The sequence below is a fragment of the Struthio camelus genome, chromosome W (genome assembly GCF_040807025.1).
Source record: "Struthio camelus isolate bStrCam1 chromosome W, bStrCam1.hap1, whole genome shotgun sequence".
NCBI classification, from domain to species: Eukaryota; Metazoa; Chordata; class Aves; order Struthioniformes; family Struthionidae; genus Struthio; species Struthio camelus.
Genome location: NC_090981.1, coordinates 56108323 through 56127976, shown reverse-complemented (window position 1 = coordinate 56127976; position 19654 = coordinate 56108323). Strand labels below are relative to the sequence as shown.

Below are 19654 nucleotides of genomic sequence, written 5' to 3'. Positions count from 1 at the left end.
GGCAGAGAGGAACCTCCTGAAGTTCAACAAAGGCAAGTGCAAGGTCCTGCACCTAGGCAGGAATAACGCCATGCAGCAGTACAGGCTGGGGGTTGACCTGCTGGAAAGTAGCTCTGCCGAGAAGGACCTGGGAGTGCTGGTGGACAACAAGTTAAACATGAGCCAACAGTGTGCCTTTGTGGCCAAGAAGGCCAATGGTCTCCTGGGGTGCATTAGGCAGAGTGTTGCCAGCAGGTCAAGGGAGGTGATCCTGCCCAGTCTCCTCAGCCCTGCTGAGGCCTCCCCTGGAGTACTGTGTCCAATTCTGGGCTCCCCAGGACAAGAGAGACATGGCACTCCTGGAGGGAGTCCAGCGGAGGGCTACCAAGATGATTAGAGGGCTGGAGCATCTCTCCTATGAGGAAAGGCTGAGAGAGCTGGGCCTGTTCAGCCTGGAGAAGAGAAGATTGAGAGGCGATCTCATCAACGTGTACAAGTATCTGAAGGGGGAGTGTCAAGAGGATGAGGCCAGCCTCTTCTCCGTGGTGCCCAGCAACAGGACAAGAGGCAATGGGCACAAATTGAACCACAGGAAGTTCCCCCTGAACCTGAGAAAAAACTTCTTGACTGTGAGGGTGACAGAGCATTGGAAGAGGTTGCCCAGAGAGGTAGTGAAGTCTCCTTCGCTGGAGATCTTCAGAACCCATCTGGATGTGATCCTGGGCAATATGCTCTAGGTGACCCTGCTTGAACAGGGAGGTTGGACTAGATGATCTCCAGAGGTCCCATCCAACCTAAAAGATTCTGTGATTCTTTACGCTATTTTAAGACAGAGACATAACGTAACTCACCACATTAACAAACTGCATGCATTCTTTACCATTTAGCACAATTTAGAATGGGAGAGTAACCTTTTTAAAAAGCATGGCTCTATACTTACAGTAGTGAACTTCTAAGGACGTTCCACAGCTATATTCACAAATGATACATAATCTTCTCAAAGAGGGGAAATACACTTCCTTTTCCCCATAACTGTACCCTGGCCTTTTTCTTTTTTTTTTTTTTTTTTTTTTTTTTTTTTTTTAAAACACACTCAAAGCCCAGCCACATGATCTGAAGTTTAGTCAGCTCTCCGTTTCAGTTCAGATAGACAACTGGATGCTCTCTTTCCATCATTACACTTCTGTTTTCACTATGAAAAAACTTTGTTTAGCAAATACAACGTTTCACAACTTTTCTAACATTCTGATGACTGTAATTGTGAAGTTAATGCTTCAGAAAGGTAACACATTCAGGAACATCTGCGTGACTTCTGGAAACTCAAATCCCATTTTCAAAAATTACTTGGATACCTCAGAAGTGGGTCCTAAACATCTACATCCCATTATTAGGCCACCATGTAAGAGGATGCGTGCATATGCCCCACACACTGATCTTTTCACTCCTTGACCTGTAGCCCTGCTAGTAGTAGCTTTTAACTTGCATCCCCCCAGGCGCACCCCCATACAGAGCTCATCCATAATCGCTGGTGTACTCCAAGGCTGTTCCTTGCCTCACTGCACAGTAACTTCTTTTTGCAGGAAGGCTTTCCGTGTTCTTATCCACCGACAACCGCATTCACAAAGGCACTGGTGGACAATTACGAACCCACATTCGAGAGTCTAGGCCACTATTCGGTCCTACCATGTACAAACGTAAGTCTTGCACAAATCTTGCATGTCTGTAATAATTATTACTTGCGAAATGGAAGAGTTACTATCACTTACTGGTACTGTGAAGATTGTACTAACTTCTTAGGATATTCTTTCTATAAGCAACTGTTGATAGATTATAGAAGAATTTGTTAAAAGTACCATTTTAAGAACTAATATAGTAAATCTGAAGCCAATTATGTAAAAGCACAAATGCTAAACCACAGCAATGTCCTTGAACAAAATATAAGGTAACCTCAATGCTCTAAAATAAATCACATTGAGAAAGTCATGAGTTCAGTTCCATTTTTATCCCGTCATCCAGAGAAGTACCCAATCATTCTTAACACTCAATAGGCAAAGATAATAATTCTCAGTGAGGCGATAACATTAATTTTTTTCACTCAATAAATTGAGATGGTAAGCCTAAGGAAAATTAACACGTACCAAATATTTAAATTCGGTTTGAATTAATTGCTGATGTAAGCAAGAGGTGAACAATGGTCCAACAGAAGCATTTTTAACTCAAAATAAACCTAGAGGATTTGGATACTATTGAATTGTGGAGAAAACAATTTGGTAAAATACAAACATACTGTTTTTCAAGTGTGCAAGGAAGGACCTCATCTTCTGACAAACATCAAAGCTCAGCTACAATCTAAAACTGTAAGAATTACCTATGGATCACTGATTCTCTGGATCACAACTCACAGCAGCAAGCTGGAAGACTTCAGTCTCTCACAGCATCTGCATCTGGTTCAACAGACCCTTTTTACTTTTAGAGCTAATTTTTCTGCATCAAGGCTAAGAAACATTTGCAGGAGAATACAAGAGAAGTCTTCATACTTTTAATTCCATAGTTAAAAAAAAATGGCAATATCAAGTCTACCAATCTTTACAAGTTTCATTCCGTTTCACAAAAAAAATACATAATGTTATATATACATAAATAAAATACAGACTCCAAAACACACAGCTACAGGTCTGCTTCAGTAACATCCTCATCAGGGCAACAATAGTACTCTACAAAACAGATCTGTCCATCTTCATTCCTAATCATATACTGCAGTGAAAGAAATCCTCGAGTATCCGTTCGAATGGACACTTTACAAGATAAAGCTAGTGCCTTTGTGGATGGTTTAAGCAAAGAAATCTTATACCTGCAATGGAGAAAAAAGTAATTTAAAAAACGTATTACACAGAGAAGAGCTGAAACACTGCTCCCAATTAAAGCCATAAAGTTACGGAAAGCCAATTCGCAATATCCTATTTTGATCTTCTCCTGGTAACAACATCAGACAGACAGTTACCACCGAGTTTTTGATCATAGATATAGAATTTTATCAGATGGGAATTCTGCACTAATGAAATAAATATTTCAGTAATGCAAAAGCAGTTGTTTCAACTTTCCATCAAAAATGTATAACCTGCCACAGAGCGCACTGCTCACACACTCACTAACCTGTTTGTCTGGGTTTGGTTACAGTGGAATGCTTCCATCAAATCAGAGTCCTTGGGATAATCGAGATGTGCACTCCCTGCATTTCCAAAAGTGGATAACCTGAAAGACAAAAGGTGCCATCTCAAAATATTTGATAGCAGCTCTACAAAAACTTGTCAGACGTGGTCATCATATATATCTATATATGGCTGTTTTACAAAATGCTATTGTTACCAAGAAAACATTCAGCAAACTACAAGAGAAAGAGTGTTTTATATCTCCCAGAAAGGGAGATACACATTATGGCAGAATGGGATAACTTAGGAAAAGTCTGAAGCAACTCCAAAGCCTAAGATTGCCTTAAGGCATCTGACAATGGTTTCACACAAAGCTTATTTCTTTTAATGAAAGACTGGCTATTGGTCTTTAGTAGCACATTTTAGTCTCTATTTATAAATACTGCAAGTGAAAACATCTCCATTCTGCAGCACTAGCTATGAAAGTAAAAAGAATGTGGAAATCCTAGAAATTCCCTTATTCTCTACACTGACCGAATTATTGATTTCAGGTAGTTGCCAGGGCTCCCAAAACCATTCGGGACCTGGGAGATACTCTCAGCTAACGAAGGTGCTAAAGAAAAATTCTCAATGAATTCAGACTCATGAATTCAGACTCAATTCCTAATGAATTCAGACTCTCTAAAGCGTAGAGAAAACAAACTAACGGACGTTGAATCTTCCTTAAGCCGAAACAAATCCTCAAGACACGTGGTTTCCAGTTGCCAACAGCATGAGGTCGAACATTGACAAAAGTTACCCTGCATCTTGTTTCAGTGACTAATGTTAGAAGAAGCACACTACAGAATAATACAGTAAGCTGAGGTTATTGAAGGTGCAGACTGATAGGATGGAAAACAGACAGTAATAACTAGGGTTTAAAACGGTGTCCATCAGGAAGAGCTTTTTCCAGGTAAAAGCATAATTTTTGCTGCCAAGTTCGATGCTTTGTTCACCCTACTTCACTGACGTGTGCTACATTATCTTCCAAAGAGATGCACTATCATATTCTCATGGTAGACTTGGATGATAACTGGACCATACGACACGTCTTCAGGGTTCCACTATTAGAGACGCCAGAGCAACATGACATACAACACTGAGTTATTAAACGTCTTCCAAACTAGTTCAAATTTGCTTTAAAAGAAATGTTATGGGCTGAATTAGGGATTATCCATCACAGAACCTCTGTCTTTACAGACAAACAGTAAAATACCATGAGCAGAACACACATGTACGCAGTTCTTCATTCTCCTCCTCTGCTTATTTTGAAATACTCTGATTTGAGTCACTACGTGCACAGTTTGGTTGTACACGTTGCAGCAGATGTATTCCCGCAACAAGAAACACATGCTCCTTGGAGTGCACAATCTGTCCCACCCAGAAATGCTGTTGTCTTGTCTGTTTCTATATAAGACACACAGCAAAACAAATTTAAGCTGATATTTGTGTTTGTTTTACTTTAATTAAAAATGCTAAACTGTCCACAACTGTCATCAATACATTAATGATTACATTAATTAGATTACATGTTGTTATTTACTATATTCATTACCATTTTCCTTAAAATAAACCAGTGTTGTAGAACAGCTTCCCCTTGTTCACCCTAAAAACTTCCGGTCCTTTCCCACAGGAGAGCAGAAAGGCCACATAGGAACATTTGAGTTGGATGCATAACTTCTGGTACCTGAAATAGGGCTTGTCTGGAGACATGGTAATCTGCAGAACTTCACTGGTCATATCTAATTCAGCAAATGCTTCTCGTAGCCCCTCTGACTGCAGGATAATTTTATTAACAACATTTGTACTGCAGAAATCAAAGTCTAACAACTCCTCAGGTTCTTGAGTATTAATTTTGCACACTGTCACCACCCCTCCTTCTTCTAAGAACAGTATCAAGGGATAGCCATAACCACGATAACACATCCTAAGGGCTGTTGATGTTCCTGAAAAAGAGAAGGAAACAGTCATTCTTTACAGAGCTAGCTAGCACATCTCATCACTTTAGGAAATTTAGATACTACCTGCATATGGGGCACCAATTAATTTAGAATGCTTGCTCTAGCCTCATATATTAATTCTGCATGCTCAGTCCAGCCTCCTATACACCCTTCAAAGAGTAATGTCTATGCAGCAAAATGAAATTATGTCAATGTAGGCACTAGATTGAATCCAACTAGTGGTATGTATTAAACAGGTAACTCTAGATGTCACACTGCATATGCTACAATAGGTTAGCAGAGTCAGTAAAACTTCCACGGTCCTAGGGCTCACTCTGGCTCATAACGTCACTTTTCACTGCTCTTTTTACTTGTGCAGTCCAAATTAAAATTAACACAACGTAGCTTACATTATGGTAGCAACCCCCTTTTGCTATGCAAGCATAACCTGAACGCTCGGGTCCCCCAAATCATGGTGCAGTTTAGCACAGTTAATTGTCTATCTTTAGGTCAGAGCCAGAACAGAAACAGCAGAGCGACCTAGAGTTCAACATAGCTGCAATGATGGAACTGCCTGAGAAAACTGGCATGGTAACACTCTGCTGCATACAAATACCGAGTACATCCTGTAGCACTCATACAGTTACCCTGAATTTCAGTTATTTTGCCTGAGAAAACATTTTTTGAACAATCTAGCTTAAAAAAAAAAAAGAATGTAATTTCTAAGAAGTAAAATCTAGCTAAGACTTGGCTTTTTCAATGAATGAATATATGACATTCAATATTTGTATACATAATTATGAAGGCAATTTCCCTCCCTCCATCACCGAAAGCCAGTAATACAGTCTACTTGATTTTTCTAATTCACACACTCGATAAACTATGTCATATGCTTCGTAGCAAAATCTAAAACCCTTTATTCACCTGAGAAGTGTGCGTAGGGAAGACGGTGTGCTTAGGGCACTTGAAGTGGTCTCTAATTCAGCAACAAGCTCCTTGCAAAGCCTTAGGTAAGTAACATGCCTCAGTTCCTTGTTTGCAAGCTAGAGATGATACTCTCAAAATAGATGCAGCTGTAGCTTGAAGAAGGGAAGGAACAGAGCATGCTACACAACAGCTACTGTATTAGGAGTAGGAGCGCAGACAACGAGCAGATGATGCTATCTGGAACAACTGCAGATTCCTACCCCAATAAATTCGCCTCAGAATACTTCCTAATTCAAGCATACACTTGTTAATGTTTCTGAGGCACATGGATGTTTCAGAGCGGCACAGGCCACATAAACATTTGAAAAGAGAACATATGTCTTTACAATTTTGGTTGCTAATAAGACAAATTCCAAACTATGTCTATACTGTCTCTTAGTGCACTGGTTTCTGCTACAGTGCACAGCAATTGGCCTGGGTCCCTTGTAAGTCCAATGTGGTGCCCCTGTGGCCCTGTGGCCTTGAAACATACTGATAATTTGGGGGGGGGGGGAGGGGAGGTAAGCTCAAAGTGCCAGCTCCAATGAGAGGTTACAGTGCAGCTTGCCCAAGCACTAGTCTTTCAGTCTGATGCCGAGGGTAAGCATAGCCTGCCTCTTTGGCCATTTAAAGGTATGTGACAGAGTTGAGGACTGTCCCTAGAAGAGGGTACCTTGGTACCTATCTATAACCATACTGACTACCTTGAGTGGGCTGCAGAGGGAACTATTCTGTCAGCTGTGCCCAGGTTTTCCCCTTAAGTGAAGGGCGCTCAGGAACAAACTAGGATTTGTGTGATGTAGGTGATCTGCGTCCTAGAGTGAAATAACTGCCTAAATCGACAGTAAGGACACTGCATGCGCCAGTCCTGGGGCCCAATATTGGCTCTGACATCAGAATTCCAGCCTAAACATACCACGTGATTTGCTGGAGATGCCGGCACAGGCTAAAAAAACATGTTAAGAAATTTAAATTATAGAAACTGTTTGAGATCTTCAGGCCCACACCAGAGCAAGGGTACAAGATGGGGCTCGTAAAAGCCACAGAAGGGTTGTCCCCACAAAAAGAGGCCCTTTTGTGCTTTACACAGATCCAGGAAACATTATCTGCGCAGGAAAACTCCTCTGTTTCTTGTTACCCCAACAACGTTACCTAGACATAGGCCTTTACTCCCTCTCCCAAACTGAGTCACCTTCCTCTGGCATCTCCTTCAGCAGCGGTGCCAGGCACGTTGGCTAGGTTAAGATCCAGCACCTCCCTTCTTCAACCCATTCACTGTTACCACAGCTTAAACTTGCATTAGGTTAAGCAAACAGCACGGATCCTGCTCAATAATGATAGCTGCCATTCCCAAAGGACTTATGGTGAGAGAAGACACAAATTTTGCCAAGACTGGAAAGTTCCCTATGGCTAAGCACAGGTTTCACTATGCAATTACAAGGTATACATATGCATGTTAAAAGTAAATATGCATCATACCAGGCAGAGAACTTGCACCAAAAATGGTCAAGCAGTCAAGAAGAACAGCCAAATTGATCCGGAACATCACAGATTCCTCCTGAATGGCAAATTCTTGAAAAATTTCTGCCTATGAGAAAAAGAAAAGGGATGAGGAGAGGAGAGTTTTTGCAATTATTTTACAGCTTGCATTCATCTCCTTAAGTTCAAAGTTTTCACTTTCAGTGCAATACAAAGTGATTTCTATATGGAACACAATTTCTGTCAAAAAACAATTGGTCTTCATCCTCAAAAATTAGTAAGATAAAATCAGATCAAAGTTTAAACAAAGTAGCATGTCATAAGCATGAAAATCTAAACACTTATCTTTTATAGTTTAAAAATAAGTCATAAATGTGAAGCCACGTGTTTCTGGAGCAGGAAACATTCAGGTAACTATGTGACAAAAATGACACACTTCTCCATCTCTGACACAACCCCATAAACGACTACACCTAGCTTATTGTAACAGTTACAGTAAACAAATTGTTGAGTATTTTCAGGCTCATGTAGAGACACTCTGTACTCAGTTCCTCTCAGGGAATACACACAAACTTGAAATCCACACTCGAAAACAGTAAGTAGGCTAATGACAACTACCACAGAAGAAAGTAGGAACTGTCTCGAACCTTGTTCTTTTAAAAACATTTCCTGGAAACACAAAAGAAAAAAAAAATCAAATTGCCTCCAATTATATAATTTAACAAACCAAAAATTGTTTTCAACAACGATGTGACTTATTTACTTTTATTCTTAAGAGCTTTGCAGCAAAAGTATGAGAAAAACATCTGGAGTAATAAAAATATATAACTGTACTTTCAAAAGTAGCTGAAATCACTCCCCACTTCTTCTGAGATACTCTTTTTCTATTAAAGTAGTCAAAGGCACAGGTCACCACATGTGCTGAACTCAGGGAAAAAAAAAAAAAAAAAGCTCAACCTACTCAAAAGTGTGTCTGTGTAAACTCTCAAAACACTCTTTTAGGCCAAAACACTCTTCACGCCAAAGGCACAGGCAGAATCAGAAGGCAAAGGGTGCAGAGCATTGCTCCAATCTTGCAATGACAAGAGCACACACACATTTCTGCCGTGGACTTGAAGGCCTGGTGAAAAGATCTTAGTGTAACCCAGCTGAGATACTCTAGATGAACATCTGGGGCTTCAATTATCTTTCATAGTTAACGGTAACTTAAACTCATCTTTTTGGCTTTAGAATAAAACATACTAAATGTTTTTAGAGATACTTTGTGAACCACTCACGAATCTAAGAATGCTACTGTCAGAAGAACAACGGGTTTATCAGGTGCCAATATACTAAATGAGGATGCACACTCAAAATGTGAGCAGACATCGAGTTCAGCTTTGTAATCACAGGGCCATAACATAACTGACCGTAGCCTAACCAGAGCAGTGCCCTCATGTCAGCTTCTCCAGCTGTTCCATGGTTTTGCTCAAGTTTCCCCTTTTTCGCAAGTAACCTCCCTGCACACACCTCCTCTGCCAAATAATTCGGGCCTTTCTCAGCTTTCTAGCACTGCTACGTGCTTATCTCGCACCCCGGCGGGGAACGACGGCCGGCTACTACGTGTGAACGCTTTGAAGCTCGATGTAAAACGCAGCGGGCGCGCAGACAAACGGCAACGGAGACCGCTAGAAACCTCTTCTTGCGGCTACCGGCAGCCCCCGCTCCCGCCTGCCGGAGCGCCCCGGCTCCGCCACCGCCCCACGGCCAGCAGCGGCGGCGCCGCGCACCTGGATGAAGGCGTTGGCCTGCAGGCACTTGGCGTCCTCCACCGTCACCTTGAGGCCGTTGGCCGTGGCGAAGCAGGTGGCGTGGTCCTGGAAGTGCACGGCCCGCAGCAGGCTGGAGAGGTTGCGCGCGTTGTCCAGGCAGGCCGTCAGGACGTAGCGCTCGCCGCTGGCGGGCGGCTGCGTGGAGAGCGGCATGGCCGAGGGCGCCCAGGCGGCCCTGCACCGCCGCCCAACGGCCGCCTGGCGCGCCCAACGGCCGCCCGCCGCAGCACCGACGGGCGAGCGCGCGCCGGCAGCCGCCGCCGCCACCACCATAGAGTGCGCAACTACGGCGGCGCAGAGCGGCCACAACCGATTCCGGCGAGGGGCGGAAGTACGAGCAGACGGAAGAGCAAGCGACTTCCGACGCGAGGTGGTGTAGCCAAGATGGCGGCGGCCAAGAGGAAGCGTGGGGCGGCAGCTGCCCGGCCGAAGAAGCGAGCTAAAGGGGACCCGAGCGCCCCCGAGCCGGCTGCCAAGCCGGGCCCGGACGGAGCGAGCCCGGAGGAGTACAGTATCCCGGCGCCGGTCTCCCAGGTACCGCTTGGTCCCTGGGCAGAGCAGGCGGGGCCGTCCGCGCCGCGAGAAGTACCGTGTGTCTGTGGGTGCCTGCCTCGGAGGGCACGCTTTGTCCCCAAGAGGAGACCGCAGAAGCGCGAGTGAGGTGTTACCTTGTGTTTCATGCAGCCCCACGTGCATGCGGAGCTCTGTATTGCCTAGCGCAGTGCTTCCATCAGATGTTCGTAACTGATGGATTCTGACTTTTGCTGCTCTTCCTAGTTCTGGGGAGAACTGTTGGAGTAAGATATCGGGGCTCAAGGTGCCTCTGTTTGGTGGTGGGGAACCAGCTGCTATATAAAGCAAAGGAGGGTCGTTCATTATTCTTTATAGCTTTAGCACAAATGAATGTAACGTCTTATGGTATGTTTTTTCTGCGCAGATATGGGAAGAACGTTACTCTGCTCTGTGTAAATGAATTGTGTTGTACTAATCTGGGAAGTATTTTAGGCAGCGAAATAGTCGTGTTATATAAAAAGAACTTGAGGGATATTGTATCTGTTTCATTTAGGAATCGTTCTGAGATGGCTTCAATAACTGTCTTGCAGTTTGCTTAAAAGAAAAATGAAAATCAGCATGTTCAAGTCTGAGACTTTGCTGCATGGTAACCTGTAGGAGAAGCTGTGTCGTTTTGCTCTGAGATCAGATCCTTTTGTAGAAAAGGAGGAGTGCCTTTGGGGAATATGTATTGCATATGGATTTCTTACAGTTTAGTTGCTTTGTACTAGAGAAAGGTTTTATGTAGGGATTTAGGGATGCAACATAGATAAGAGTTGTTCATGTAAAAACTTAAGCTACTGTGTTCTGTAGGAATGGCAGCGCTTTCCCTGAGCGGGCAATGCTGTGCTTATGTAGTGGTGATAGTAACGTTAATAACAAATGTTCTTATTATGCTTTTCTGTTATTACTGTTCAAACACATATTTTGGTGTTGTAACAGTTTTAAGGTTAGAAACTTCCTTTCCCTGCTTAACTTTTGTGTCATTTTCATAGGGTAAATGGAAAAACAAGGAGCGGGTGCTTATTTTCTCTTCTCGTGGAATTAATTTCAGAACGAGGCACTTAATGCAAGACTTGAGAACGTTGATGCCTCACTCTAAAGCAGGTAGGGCTAGGCATCGTTCCTGACTTAGTTAAAAAATTAACTGTTTTTAACTAAGTTTTAACTTAGTTAAAAGCTAGTTAAAAACAGTTGGTTTAGAACAGCCTGGTTTTTTGTTTTAATGTGGTACCTAACTCTTGACAAAACTATTGCCCTGTATCCTAAACAAAAGCCGCCCTCCCCCAGCCAACAGAACTTGCAGCTGTTGTTGTGTCCTAATATTCTCTAGGAAATGATTGTTACAGCCTCTGTTCTGTAAGTGCCCAAATATTCATATTACCATATTATTTTATTATATAACATGGCTGAAAGTGCTTGATATAGTTAATCTTTCATTTATGGCCAGTAAAGTTTTGCAAAGAACAGATTTCTAAAATAATTCCTGGTGTTAAGTTGGTTTTCAAGCCTTCCCAATGTTGTTTTTGTTTTCCAGATACTAAAATGGACCGTAAAGACAAGTTGTTTATAATTAATGAGGTAATTCAGAATTTAACTAGTACTTCTTTTTTACTTTCTGTGGTAATTCTGTATGTAAGAGAAAGGGTCGGCCAATGGACAGCTAGTTCAAAGGAATTCATACTAGCTATGTGAATTGTGCAGCTTCATAACTGAAAATGATAGATGTTCAAACAATGCTTAGGTTAAAATGGGAAGTTGACTTTTGATTAGTTAAACCAAACCCAAACCTTTAAAAAAATAGGCTTAGGTCATGAAAAAATATAACAAAATGTGCCTTTCTATATAGCTGAAAGATATTTTACAATTTGTATTTGGAGAAGACAAGGAATAAGTGACCAGTCCAAATAATGCAGTAAGGCATTGGTAGAGCTAAAATAAGAACCTTTTGTCACAGTTCCTGCTCTAAACTTTATGTCCTGGAAAGCTCAAAAGATTGCTTGTAGCTTCAGTGAAGTTATTGCTCCTGGTAATAAGAGCTTAAGATCTTTCAATAAATGTTTAAACTAAAGTTGGGGGATGAGTAGGTGTAGTCGGACCTTTTGTTTTTGAACTCTTCTTTCGCTGTGGGGGGAATACATTAGAGATTAACGTGGAAAGACTGTGAAAATGTCTTCGGAATTTTGTAAATAGCTAATTTGTCACGCTTTGTGTAGGTGTGTGAAATAAAAAACTGCAATAAATGCATCTTTTTTGAAGCCAAAAAGAAACAGGATCTGTACATGTGGTAAGTAAATGTTATGTTTTTTTTACCATTCTATATATAACTAGGGATGCTGCTTTTCTAACTGAACTCTGTTACTGTAATAGTGAAGATGCATAACATAGTGTTGCTTAGTTAAATCTGTACTAATCCCACACTTATATAGGTAATGCAAATTTATGATTGGTTTACTAGACTGTTTAAATTATTTTATAAAATACTTTTGTAAAAAACAAGCATATATAAAATGCATTTATGTTGAGCCTTACAATTAAGGCCTACTAACTGTACCCAAAGCTACTCCTGTTAAAATATTTTAAAGGAATTCAGTACTGCTTTTAAAAGAGGCTGAAATTACTTCAGTACAGAAGTACTTAGTTTGGAGTGCACAACTCCAGCATACCTTTCTGTCTGCCATTAACATTTTTCTCTTCTCTTCTTCCTGCCTCTCCCCTACAGGCTTTCAAATACACCACAGGGACCATCAGCCAAGTTCTTAGTGCAGAACAGTAAGTTGCTGAGGATTATTTGGACTTTTTATTTTCAGGGCTGTACAGTTTTTCTCTAAATACTTAAATGATGTTTTTAATCATTGTAGTTCACACACTGGCTGAATTGAAGATGACTGGGAACTGCTTAAGGGGCTCACGACCCCTTTTGTCTTTTGATCCAGTATGTATAGGTTTTCTTTTTCATGGATTATGCTTTCATTTTCTTTGCTATTGCATTTTGTTTTGTATGTAAAATTACATTTTTCTCTTACAGACATTTGACAAGGAGCCACACTACGCCCTGTTAAAAGAGTTGTTTATTCAGGTTAGTTTGTAGTTCTTTTGTCCAGTGTTTCTTCCTTCTTGGAAATGGCCTTTGGCAACATATTTATTTAAATAGTAATTTTACACTTCTGAACTTGAACCTAATCCTGTGGGGATGTTGTGCATGAAGTCACTGGGGCTACTTGTTTTTAGGTTATTTGTTTAGCCTGGTAGCTGGATCTTAGTAAATTAAGACAAATTAAAGATAAGCTGTATGTCTGATTGACCTCTTACGATTACAGATATTTAGAAAAGATTGCCTTTCATTACAGATATTTAGTACACCTCAGTATCACCCCAAGAGCCAACCCTTTGTAGATCATGTATTCACATTCACCATTACAGACAAAAGGATCTGGTTTCGGAATTATCAGGTTAGTGGTCCTTTTTGGTTCTTCAAATGGTGTTTTGAAATGACTTCATATCAAATTCATTAGTTAAAATAAATTGAGAAGAATCATTATCCAGGTATGCTGACGTTCAGTGCTTGCACAAAGTAACGTCAGTAATTTTGTGATTCTGTAAAGCTTGTCTTTGTGATACAAAGTAGTAGCCAAAGCCCAAGCTTCACTTGTCTTTAAGCTAAAGCACCAAGTAAAGTTAAAAGTGTGGCTTCTTATTTTCCAAAGGAGAAATTTACAAGTATCTAATACTTGTTGTTCACTTGTATCTGAAAGAACTGCTTTGTGTACAGCCTTGTATTTGTACAAATCTAGCTTATCAGCTTCAGTGGTACCAGAGACTGGGTTTGAATTCTGTTGTGGATCACCGTATGTAATGTGTCGTCTACAAGGTTATATATGTAGATTCAATCCATGAGAAGAGTAACATATTCTTTTTATTGCAGATCATAGAAGAGGATGCGTCTCTAGTAGAAATTGGGCCTCGTTTTGTTCTGAATCTCATAAAAATCTTCCAAGGTAGCTTTGGAGGGCCAACTCTCTATGAAAATCCCCATTACCAGTCCCCAAATATGGTAAGCACCTTTGTCTTTGTCTTTTCTTTCATTTAGCAATTCATGTGAAGTCTGGTCTTACAAGCTCTTTGCGCAAGAGAACCATGCGGGTCTTCCCATGGAACCCTTTGTAGGAACCTTGTAGTCACAGTTATGAACAGAATAACCATGCCTAAATAGAAAGGACTCAAAACTCCTGCCAATGAAAAGATAATGCTATATTGAGGAGTTTGACAGTTAGACTGAGAAATCTCCATTTGTTTCCTTAATACCTGAGTTTCTTTCATCTTCCTTATTTAACACCTGACTTGATTTAAATTCTTATTTTTATAGCATCGACGGTTGATAAGATTATCAATGGCTGCTAAATTTAGAGAGAAACAGCAAGTGAAGGAAGTACAAAAGATAAAGAAAAAAGAAACTAAGATGCTTATTGAAGAAGATCCCACTGAAACTGTCTTTGAGACTCCAGCTGAAGAAAAGCCGATGGAAGTACAGCTTGTGAAACCAGAACCAAAGGCAATTGTAAAAGATAAAAGGAAGCCACGCAAAATTCAAAGGAAGAGGCAAAAAAAGCTTTTCAGGATTGAAGCATAAATGTCACAAATGATAAAACTAAGCAGACTCCAAAGTCATCTGTTAGTCTGGTGTATCTATACCTAGCTATATTTCATAGCTGTCTTTACATAATATTGTAAATACTTGTTTTTACAGCCAAAACTAACTTGACTTCAATTTTGAGTAAACAGAATATCAGTTTCTTTATTAGGATTCAGTTTATACTATTTTATTGTCTTCCTTTTTCCGATTACGGGTTTTGGGAAAAAAAAAAAAAAAAGTGTCAAGAGGGAAGCTGAAATAAGAAAGTCCAAATAGTTATGCTTTTGAGAACTGATCTTTTACACCTGAATGGCTCTAGGAAACAACTCACTAACACATACAAGGAATAAAAATAACCAGGTGGTCTTTGGTGCTCATCATTAGCCAGAGTTCAGAATTCAGCTTTCCTAGTGCTTTTCAGCATTAGATAATCCATTTTAAAGTTGCAGCTTTATAGGACTTATCTCTCTTTTTGGGGGCTATTTCTTACTACACTCTGTAATCCCTAGGAAATGGAAAGGGTTACAGCTGGTTGGTTGCCCCCTCCCCCCCTTTTTTTTTTTTTAATTAATAGTAGAAAAGCTGACACTTGTCTGTTTGAGCTCCTAGTCAGGTTCTTGGGACCTGAAACATGCTTATGGGGGAGAAGCAGGCCTTTATTCCAAATTCACTGCAAGTTTCCCAAAGGTAAAAGGTACATTGCTGCCTATGATTTGGAGTACTAAAATCATATGCCTACATTAGCTTGAAGTAGAATTCCCTGTCATTCTGTTATAGCAACAGTGCTTAAAGGCACTGATTGTGTATAACAGAATCCGTGCTTTTAGGCACTTAACATGCAGATAACTTCCTTTGCTCTGTTCTTACAAAAACGGTAACCTCTTCTTTCAGTTTGCTATATTTATGTAGTTTAAGTCTTGTTTTTTAGATCAGATGTGCATAAAAGCAAAATCGGGCATTATTGCCACCTTCCTAACAAAGAAGGTAGCATCCCCTTGTTTCTTCTAGACCTACAACCCTGCACAGTAAGAAACTGGAAATTCAGCAGGAGCAGCCAGGTGCTGGAGCTGGCCTGCTAGAGCAGAAGCGTGACGGCGAAGTGACTAGCAGGGCTTTTACATCGCCCTTCCCCACAGTATTACTGCACGTATTTCCTTCCCCTCTGCCGCAGGCTAAAATCCTTTCCTCTGCCCATTTTCTCGTTTAATAAAATCTCACTAACGTAGTCCATCTTCTCGAGAGGGGACAGCACCCGCGTACCTACAGCTCTTCCCTCCCACCTGTACAGAACCGCAGCCCTGCTGGCAGCTCCCTCCCGCCCTGCAACGGCTCCGGCGGGGCCCTCGCGCCCTGCGACGGCTTCAACGGTTCCGGCGGGGCCCTCGCGCCGTGCAACGGCTTCAACGGCTCCTGCGGGGCCCTCGCGCCCTGCAACGGCTTCAACGGTTCCGGCGGGGCCCTCGCGCCCTGCGACGGCTTCAACGGTTCCGGCGGGGCCCTCGCGCCCTGCGACGGCTTCAACGGTTCCGGCGGGGCCCTCGCGCCCTGCGACGGCTTCAACGGTTCCGGCGGGGCCCTCGCGCCCTGCAACGGCTCCGGCGGGGCCCTCGCGGCCCACAGCATTACTCCCCGCCGCCGCTTCCCCCCTCACGCGGAGCGCCCCCCCGCCTCCGCCTCCGCTCGCCTGGCTCCGCCCGGCGGGGGGAGGCGGCGGCGGCGGCGGCTCGGGCTCCTTATGGCTGCGCCGCGGCGGCCGGCTCCTCCTCCGGCCGCTGCCCTCGCTGCGTTGCCGGCGCGCTCCGCTCCGCGCCGTGACCCCGCCGCTGCCGCCATGAGGTGCCACTACGAGGTGCTGGGCGTGAAGCGCGACGCCGCCGACGAGGACCTGAAGCGGGCGTACCGGCGGCTGGCGCTGCGCTGGCACCCGGGTACGGCTGCGCCTTCCGCGCTCCGCAGGCCCGGCCTGGCCGCGGGCCTGAGGGGAGGGGGCCCGGCCTGCTGGCTCCGACCGGGGCGGGGAGGGCCCGCGGGAGGGTGGCAGGGCCCTAGCGGGGTGCTGCGCTGCGCTCCGCGCCGGGCCGGGCGGCCGCTGCCTGCCCTCTGCGTGGCGGGAGGTGTTGGCCCCTCGTCGGCCCTGCGGCCCCCTCGGGGCCGCTCCGTAGCCCGGCCCTGCGGAGGGTCGGAGGAAAACGTGTCCGTAGCTGTCTTCCCGCTCCCTTCTGCAGCGTTACTTTGAGATGGAGAAACTCTCTTTTGACCGGGGAGGGAAAGCACTCTTGAAGCCTCGCAGATTTTGCCAGCCTGGTTTTGTTTTGTTTTTATGCTGTGCTCTTTTAGCTGTTTCCTTGTGCTCTGGGTAGCTGTCCTCTGGTAATTATCTTGGTGTATTATCTTGAGCTGCACTTCTGGCTTGATGTTTTTGACGTTTCTTAAACAGTTGTGATAGGTGGTGCTATTATTTTTCTAGATTATTTAAAACTTAATAACTTTTCTTGCAGATAAAAACCTAGAGAATGCTGAAGAAGCAGCAGAACAGTTCAAGTTAATCCAAGCAGCATATGATGTTCTCAGTGACCCACAGGAAAGAGCCTGGTTAGTAATATTTCTCTCATAGTAGACTTAAAAAGACTCCCTCATGTTCTCATTTCTGTCTTAACCCGGTCTGTTTTTGAATTCACTTCAGATTTGGTTTGGCTGGTAGTCTGAATAGAGCCTCTATAGCAGGTGTGGTCAGCCTTCCTAGTGCTTTACTCCAGACTTTTAAGCGGTCGAGAGCCGTGCAACATGTACTGCCTGCCTCAGAAACTTGAAGAAGGAGCGACTTGGAGAGTAGCGTCCTGGGGAGACACAGCTATGGGCCCACATCTTTCTCACCGTTCTCTTGTGAGATGGTGTTGGGTGGCCGTCTGGGTGACGTGACAGTGTTGGCCTCAGTTTGTTTCTTCCACAGTGGGAGATAGTTTGCTTACTAGCACGGGTATCCCTCCGTTCGTGTGGTATCACTGCAGTCTGAGCCACCCTGTTCAGGAGCTGCCTTTAGGGGAAAAAGGCAGCACAGCAATGGCTAAATACAAGTGTTTAATATGCTGTTATCTATTGCTGCAGATAACATGCCTTAATAACATATACTCTGCCACGTTGGTAGTCAGGTTTCTGTAACAATTCTAATTTGAAACGTGCACAAATATTTCCTTTTAAGAGATTATGTTGCTTTAAATGTTCTGTGCAACTTGTCTTTCAAATATGCTGAAATCATGTACCAGTTATGCCGCTGAGAACACCTGTACCAGCTTTGTCCTTCTTGAAAGGAAAGTACTGTTATTCACTTTTCATATGCTAATTTACAGTTTGGGGTTTGCGTAAGTATTGGATGGTTTGGGTAATGTCGTACCAATTTCTGAAAACTTATTGAAACATCTTGCCCCTGTGGGGTTTTTCTGGTGTGTGTTTGTTTTTTACCTCTCTGAAGATGTTGTACATGAGACATGAATTCCAGACACTGGGATAAGCTATATGCTGAAGTTATACAAGTACTGTGTTAGGTATCTCTTATCCAAAAGGGTATTGGGAATATTCTGTGTCATTTACATCCTTGATGCTTTGAATTTTTGTAGGTATGATAATCATAGGGAAGCTCTGCTGAAAGGAGGAGTTGATGGAGACTATCAAGATGATAGTTTAGATCTGCTGCATTACTTCACTGTTAGCTGTTACTCTGGATTTGGAGATGATGAAAAGGTAATGAACTAATTCATCTTTAATGAATCAGTTTAAATCTCATGAAATATGTCAACGTTCACTTAATGTTGAAAAGCTATTCATAGAAATATTGAACACTGATAGTAATAATGTCTCTCTAAGACAAAACCTACACTGGGTGTTTAATCAAGTTTTAATTCCTGCTTATTGTCGAACACTACTTAGCCATGATTTTCAACTATACTATACAATTACAGAGTATATGTGTATGTTTTTATATAGCGAAGCATTCCCGTAAGTACTATGTGCTTATTCAGCAATATCTTTAAAAAGCTGGAATGCCTCATGCTAAGGAAAAGCAACATAATAGCAGTGCATGGGGCAGGGGGAGGATACGCTTGCTGCAGTCTAATTTCCTGTTGGATTTTAAGATACTGATCGTAACTTTAAAAGCTTCAGGTTGTTAGAAATATCTCTTCCTGAGACTATCCCTATCTGCTATTACGGTAGTAATGAATTAGTAACATTATAATTTAAAACGCAAAGATATAAATAGGGTACTTCATAGTGAATTTCATATTTGGACCTTCCTCAAAACTTGGTCCTATGTAGCCAGAAATGTATCCACATCCTCAGCGTGCTGCAAAAAATACTTTTTTTTGTTTTGAGTTGAATACAGGTGCTTGGTGAGAGACAGGCAGAGGTAATAGACAAAGGAGATGGAAATAAAAGGCACGGGAGAGAACGGAAACTTTATTATAAACAGAAAGGGTCTCATTACCTAGCATAAGTGCTTACAAGGCCTGTACCCTGGTTGAGAGTTGCTGTTGCAAACTGTAGTATTTCTCTAAAATCCGCTGCAGTAACTGAGCAGTTACGCACTTACTATTGAAGCATGCAGAATGAGTCACAGGTGGTTTTTTTATTTTCAGGGATTCTTTACAGTCTATCGACAAGTTTTTGAAAAGATTGCAAAAGAAGAGATGGAATATATGACCCAGGAAGATGCTGAAGAATTCCCTACGTTTGGATATTCCCAAAGTGACTACGATAAGGTAAGAGCAAGCGTTAAAACTAGAAGTAACACAGATGTGTCACACTGAAATCAAAGAAAAGCCTCCTGCTGACCTTAGTTGAATACAAAACCAGATATCTGTCCTATTTTCTACTACTGTAGACCATTACTATTATAAAGGAAGTGTTCAAATTATGATTCATGATATTTAGATGAATCAAAATTGTTATTTCCTGTTGGACTACGTTATTAGCCAGGCTTTTAGTGGTGAGTTGTCAAAACCATGCATTTCACAGGCCTAACCATCAATTATGCCGATGAAATTTAAGTGCTATGCAAAGCCTAAGAAGCAAAAGAACAGATGTTCTCTTGACTTCTCAGTGAGAATAGTT

At 42.5% G+C, this 19654-nt stretch overlaps 3 protein-coding genes across 4 annotated transcripts in view; 2 read left to right on the top strand and 1 right to left on the bottom strand.

The window, feature by feature from the left end:
• Positions 1–2496: 2496 nt before the first annotated feature.
• Positions 2497–9622, bottom strand: LOC138064194 (cell cycle checkpoint protein RAD1-like). The gene is made up of 5 exons (XM_068925794.1): positions 9322–9622; positions 7553–7661; positions 4855–5113; positions 3133–3231; positions 2497–2830 (listed from the first exon to the last, which is right to left on the bottom strand). The coding sequence occupies exons 1-5, from the start codon at positions 9514–9516 to the stop codon at positions 2647–2649; spliced, it is 846 nt and encodes a 281-aa protein (XP_068781895.1). The 5' UTR covers positions 9517–9622; the 3' UTR covers positions 2497–2646.
• Positions 9623–9680: 58 nt separating this feature from the next.
• Positions 9681–14719, top strand: LOC104147822 (biogenesis of ribosomes BRX1). Its single transcript, XM_009680699.2, has 10 exons — positions 9681–9897; positions 10911–11022; positions 11453–11496; positions 12132–12202; positions 12638–12687; positions 12777–12850; positions 12944–12994; positions 13266–13367; positions 13841–13969; positions 14282–14719. Exons 1-10 carry the CDS (start codon positions 9748–9750, stop codon positions 14543–14545), a joined length of 1047 nt encoding a protein of 348 aa, XP_009678994.2. The 5' UTR covers positions 9681–9747; the 3' UTR covers positions 14546–14719.
• A 1600-nt stretch (positions 14720–16319) lies between these two features.
• The window catches only part of LOC104147823 (dnaJ homolog subfamily C member 21), a 14579-nt gene continuing 11244 nt past the window's right edge, over positions 16320–19654 (top strand). For both annotated transcript variants that reach the window (XM_068924699.1, XM_068924700.1), the window contains exons 1-4: positions 16320–16476; positions 17047–17140; positions 18163–18286; positions 19180–19302. In XM_068924699.1, coding sequence (XP_068780800.1) covers positions 16380–16476; positions 17047–17140; positions 18163–18286; positions 19180–19302 — 438 coding nt within the window. In that variant the 5' untranslated portion in view covers positions 16320–16379. The remainder of the gene's footprint in view (positions 16477–17046; positions 17141–18162; positions 18287–19179; positions 19303–19654) is intronic.

Coding starts and splice junctions, on each gene's coding strand:
- LOC138064194 (XM_068925794.1), bottom strand. CDS start 9,516: ATGCCGCTCTCCACGCAGCCGCCCGCCAGCGGCGAGCGCTACGTCCTG. Junction 5,114..7,552: donor TGGTGCAAGTTCTCTGCCTG/GTATGATGCATA, acceptor TCTCTTTTTCAG/GAACATCAACAGCCCTTAGG. Junction 3,232..4,854: donor CCAGACAAGCCCTATTTCAG/GTACCAGAAGTT, acceptor TTTGTCTTTCAG/GTTATCCACTTTTGGAAATG.
- LOC104147822 (XM_009680699.2), top strand. CDS start 9,748: ATGGCGGCGGCCAAGAGGAAGCGTGGGGCGGCAGCTGCCCGGCCGAAG. Junction 9,898..10,910: donor TCCCGGCGCCGGTCTCCCAG/GTACCGCTTGGT, acceptor TCATTTTCATAG/GGTAAATGGAAAAACAAGGA. Junction 12,688..12,776: donor CAAGTTCTTAGTGCAGAACA/GTAAGTTGCTGA, acceptor TAATCATTGTAG/TTCACACACTGGCTGAATTG.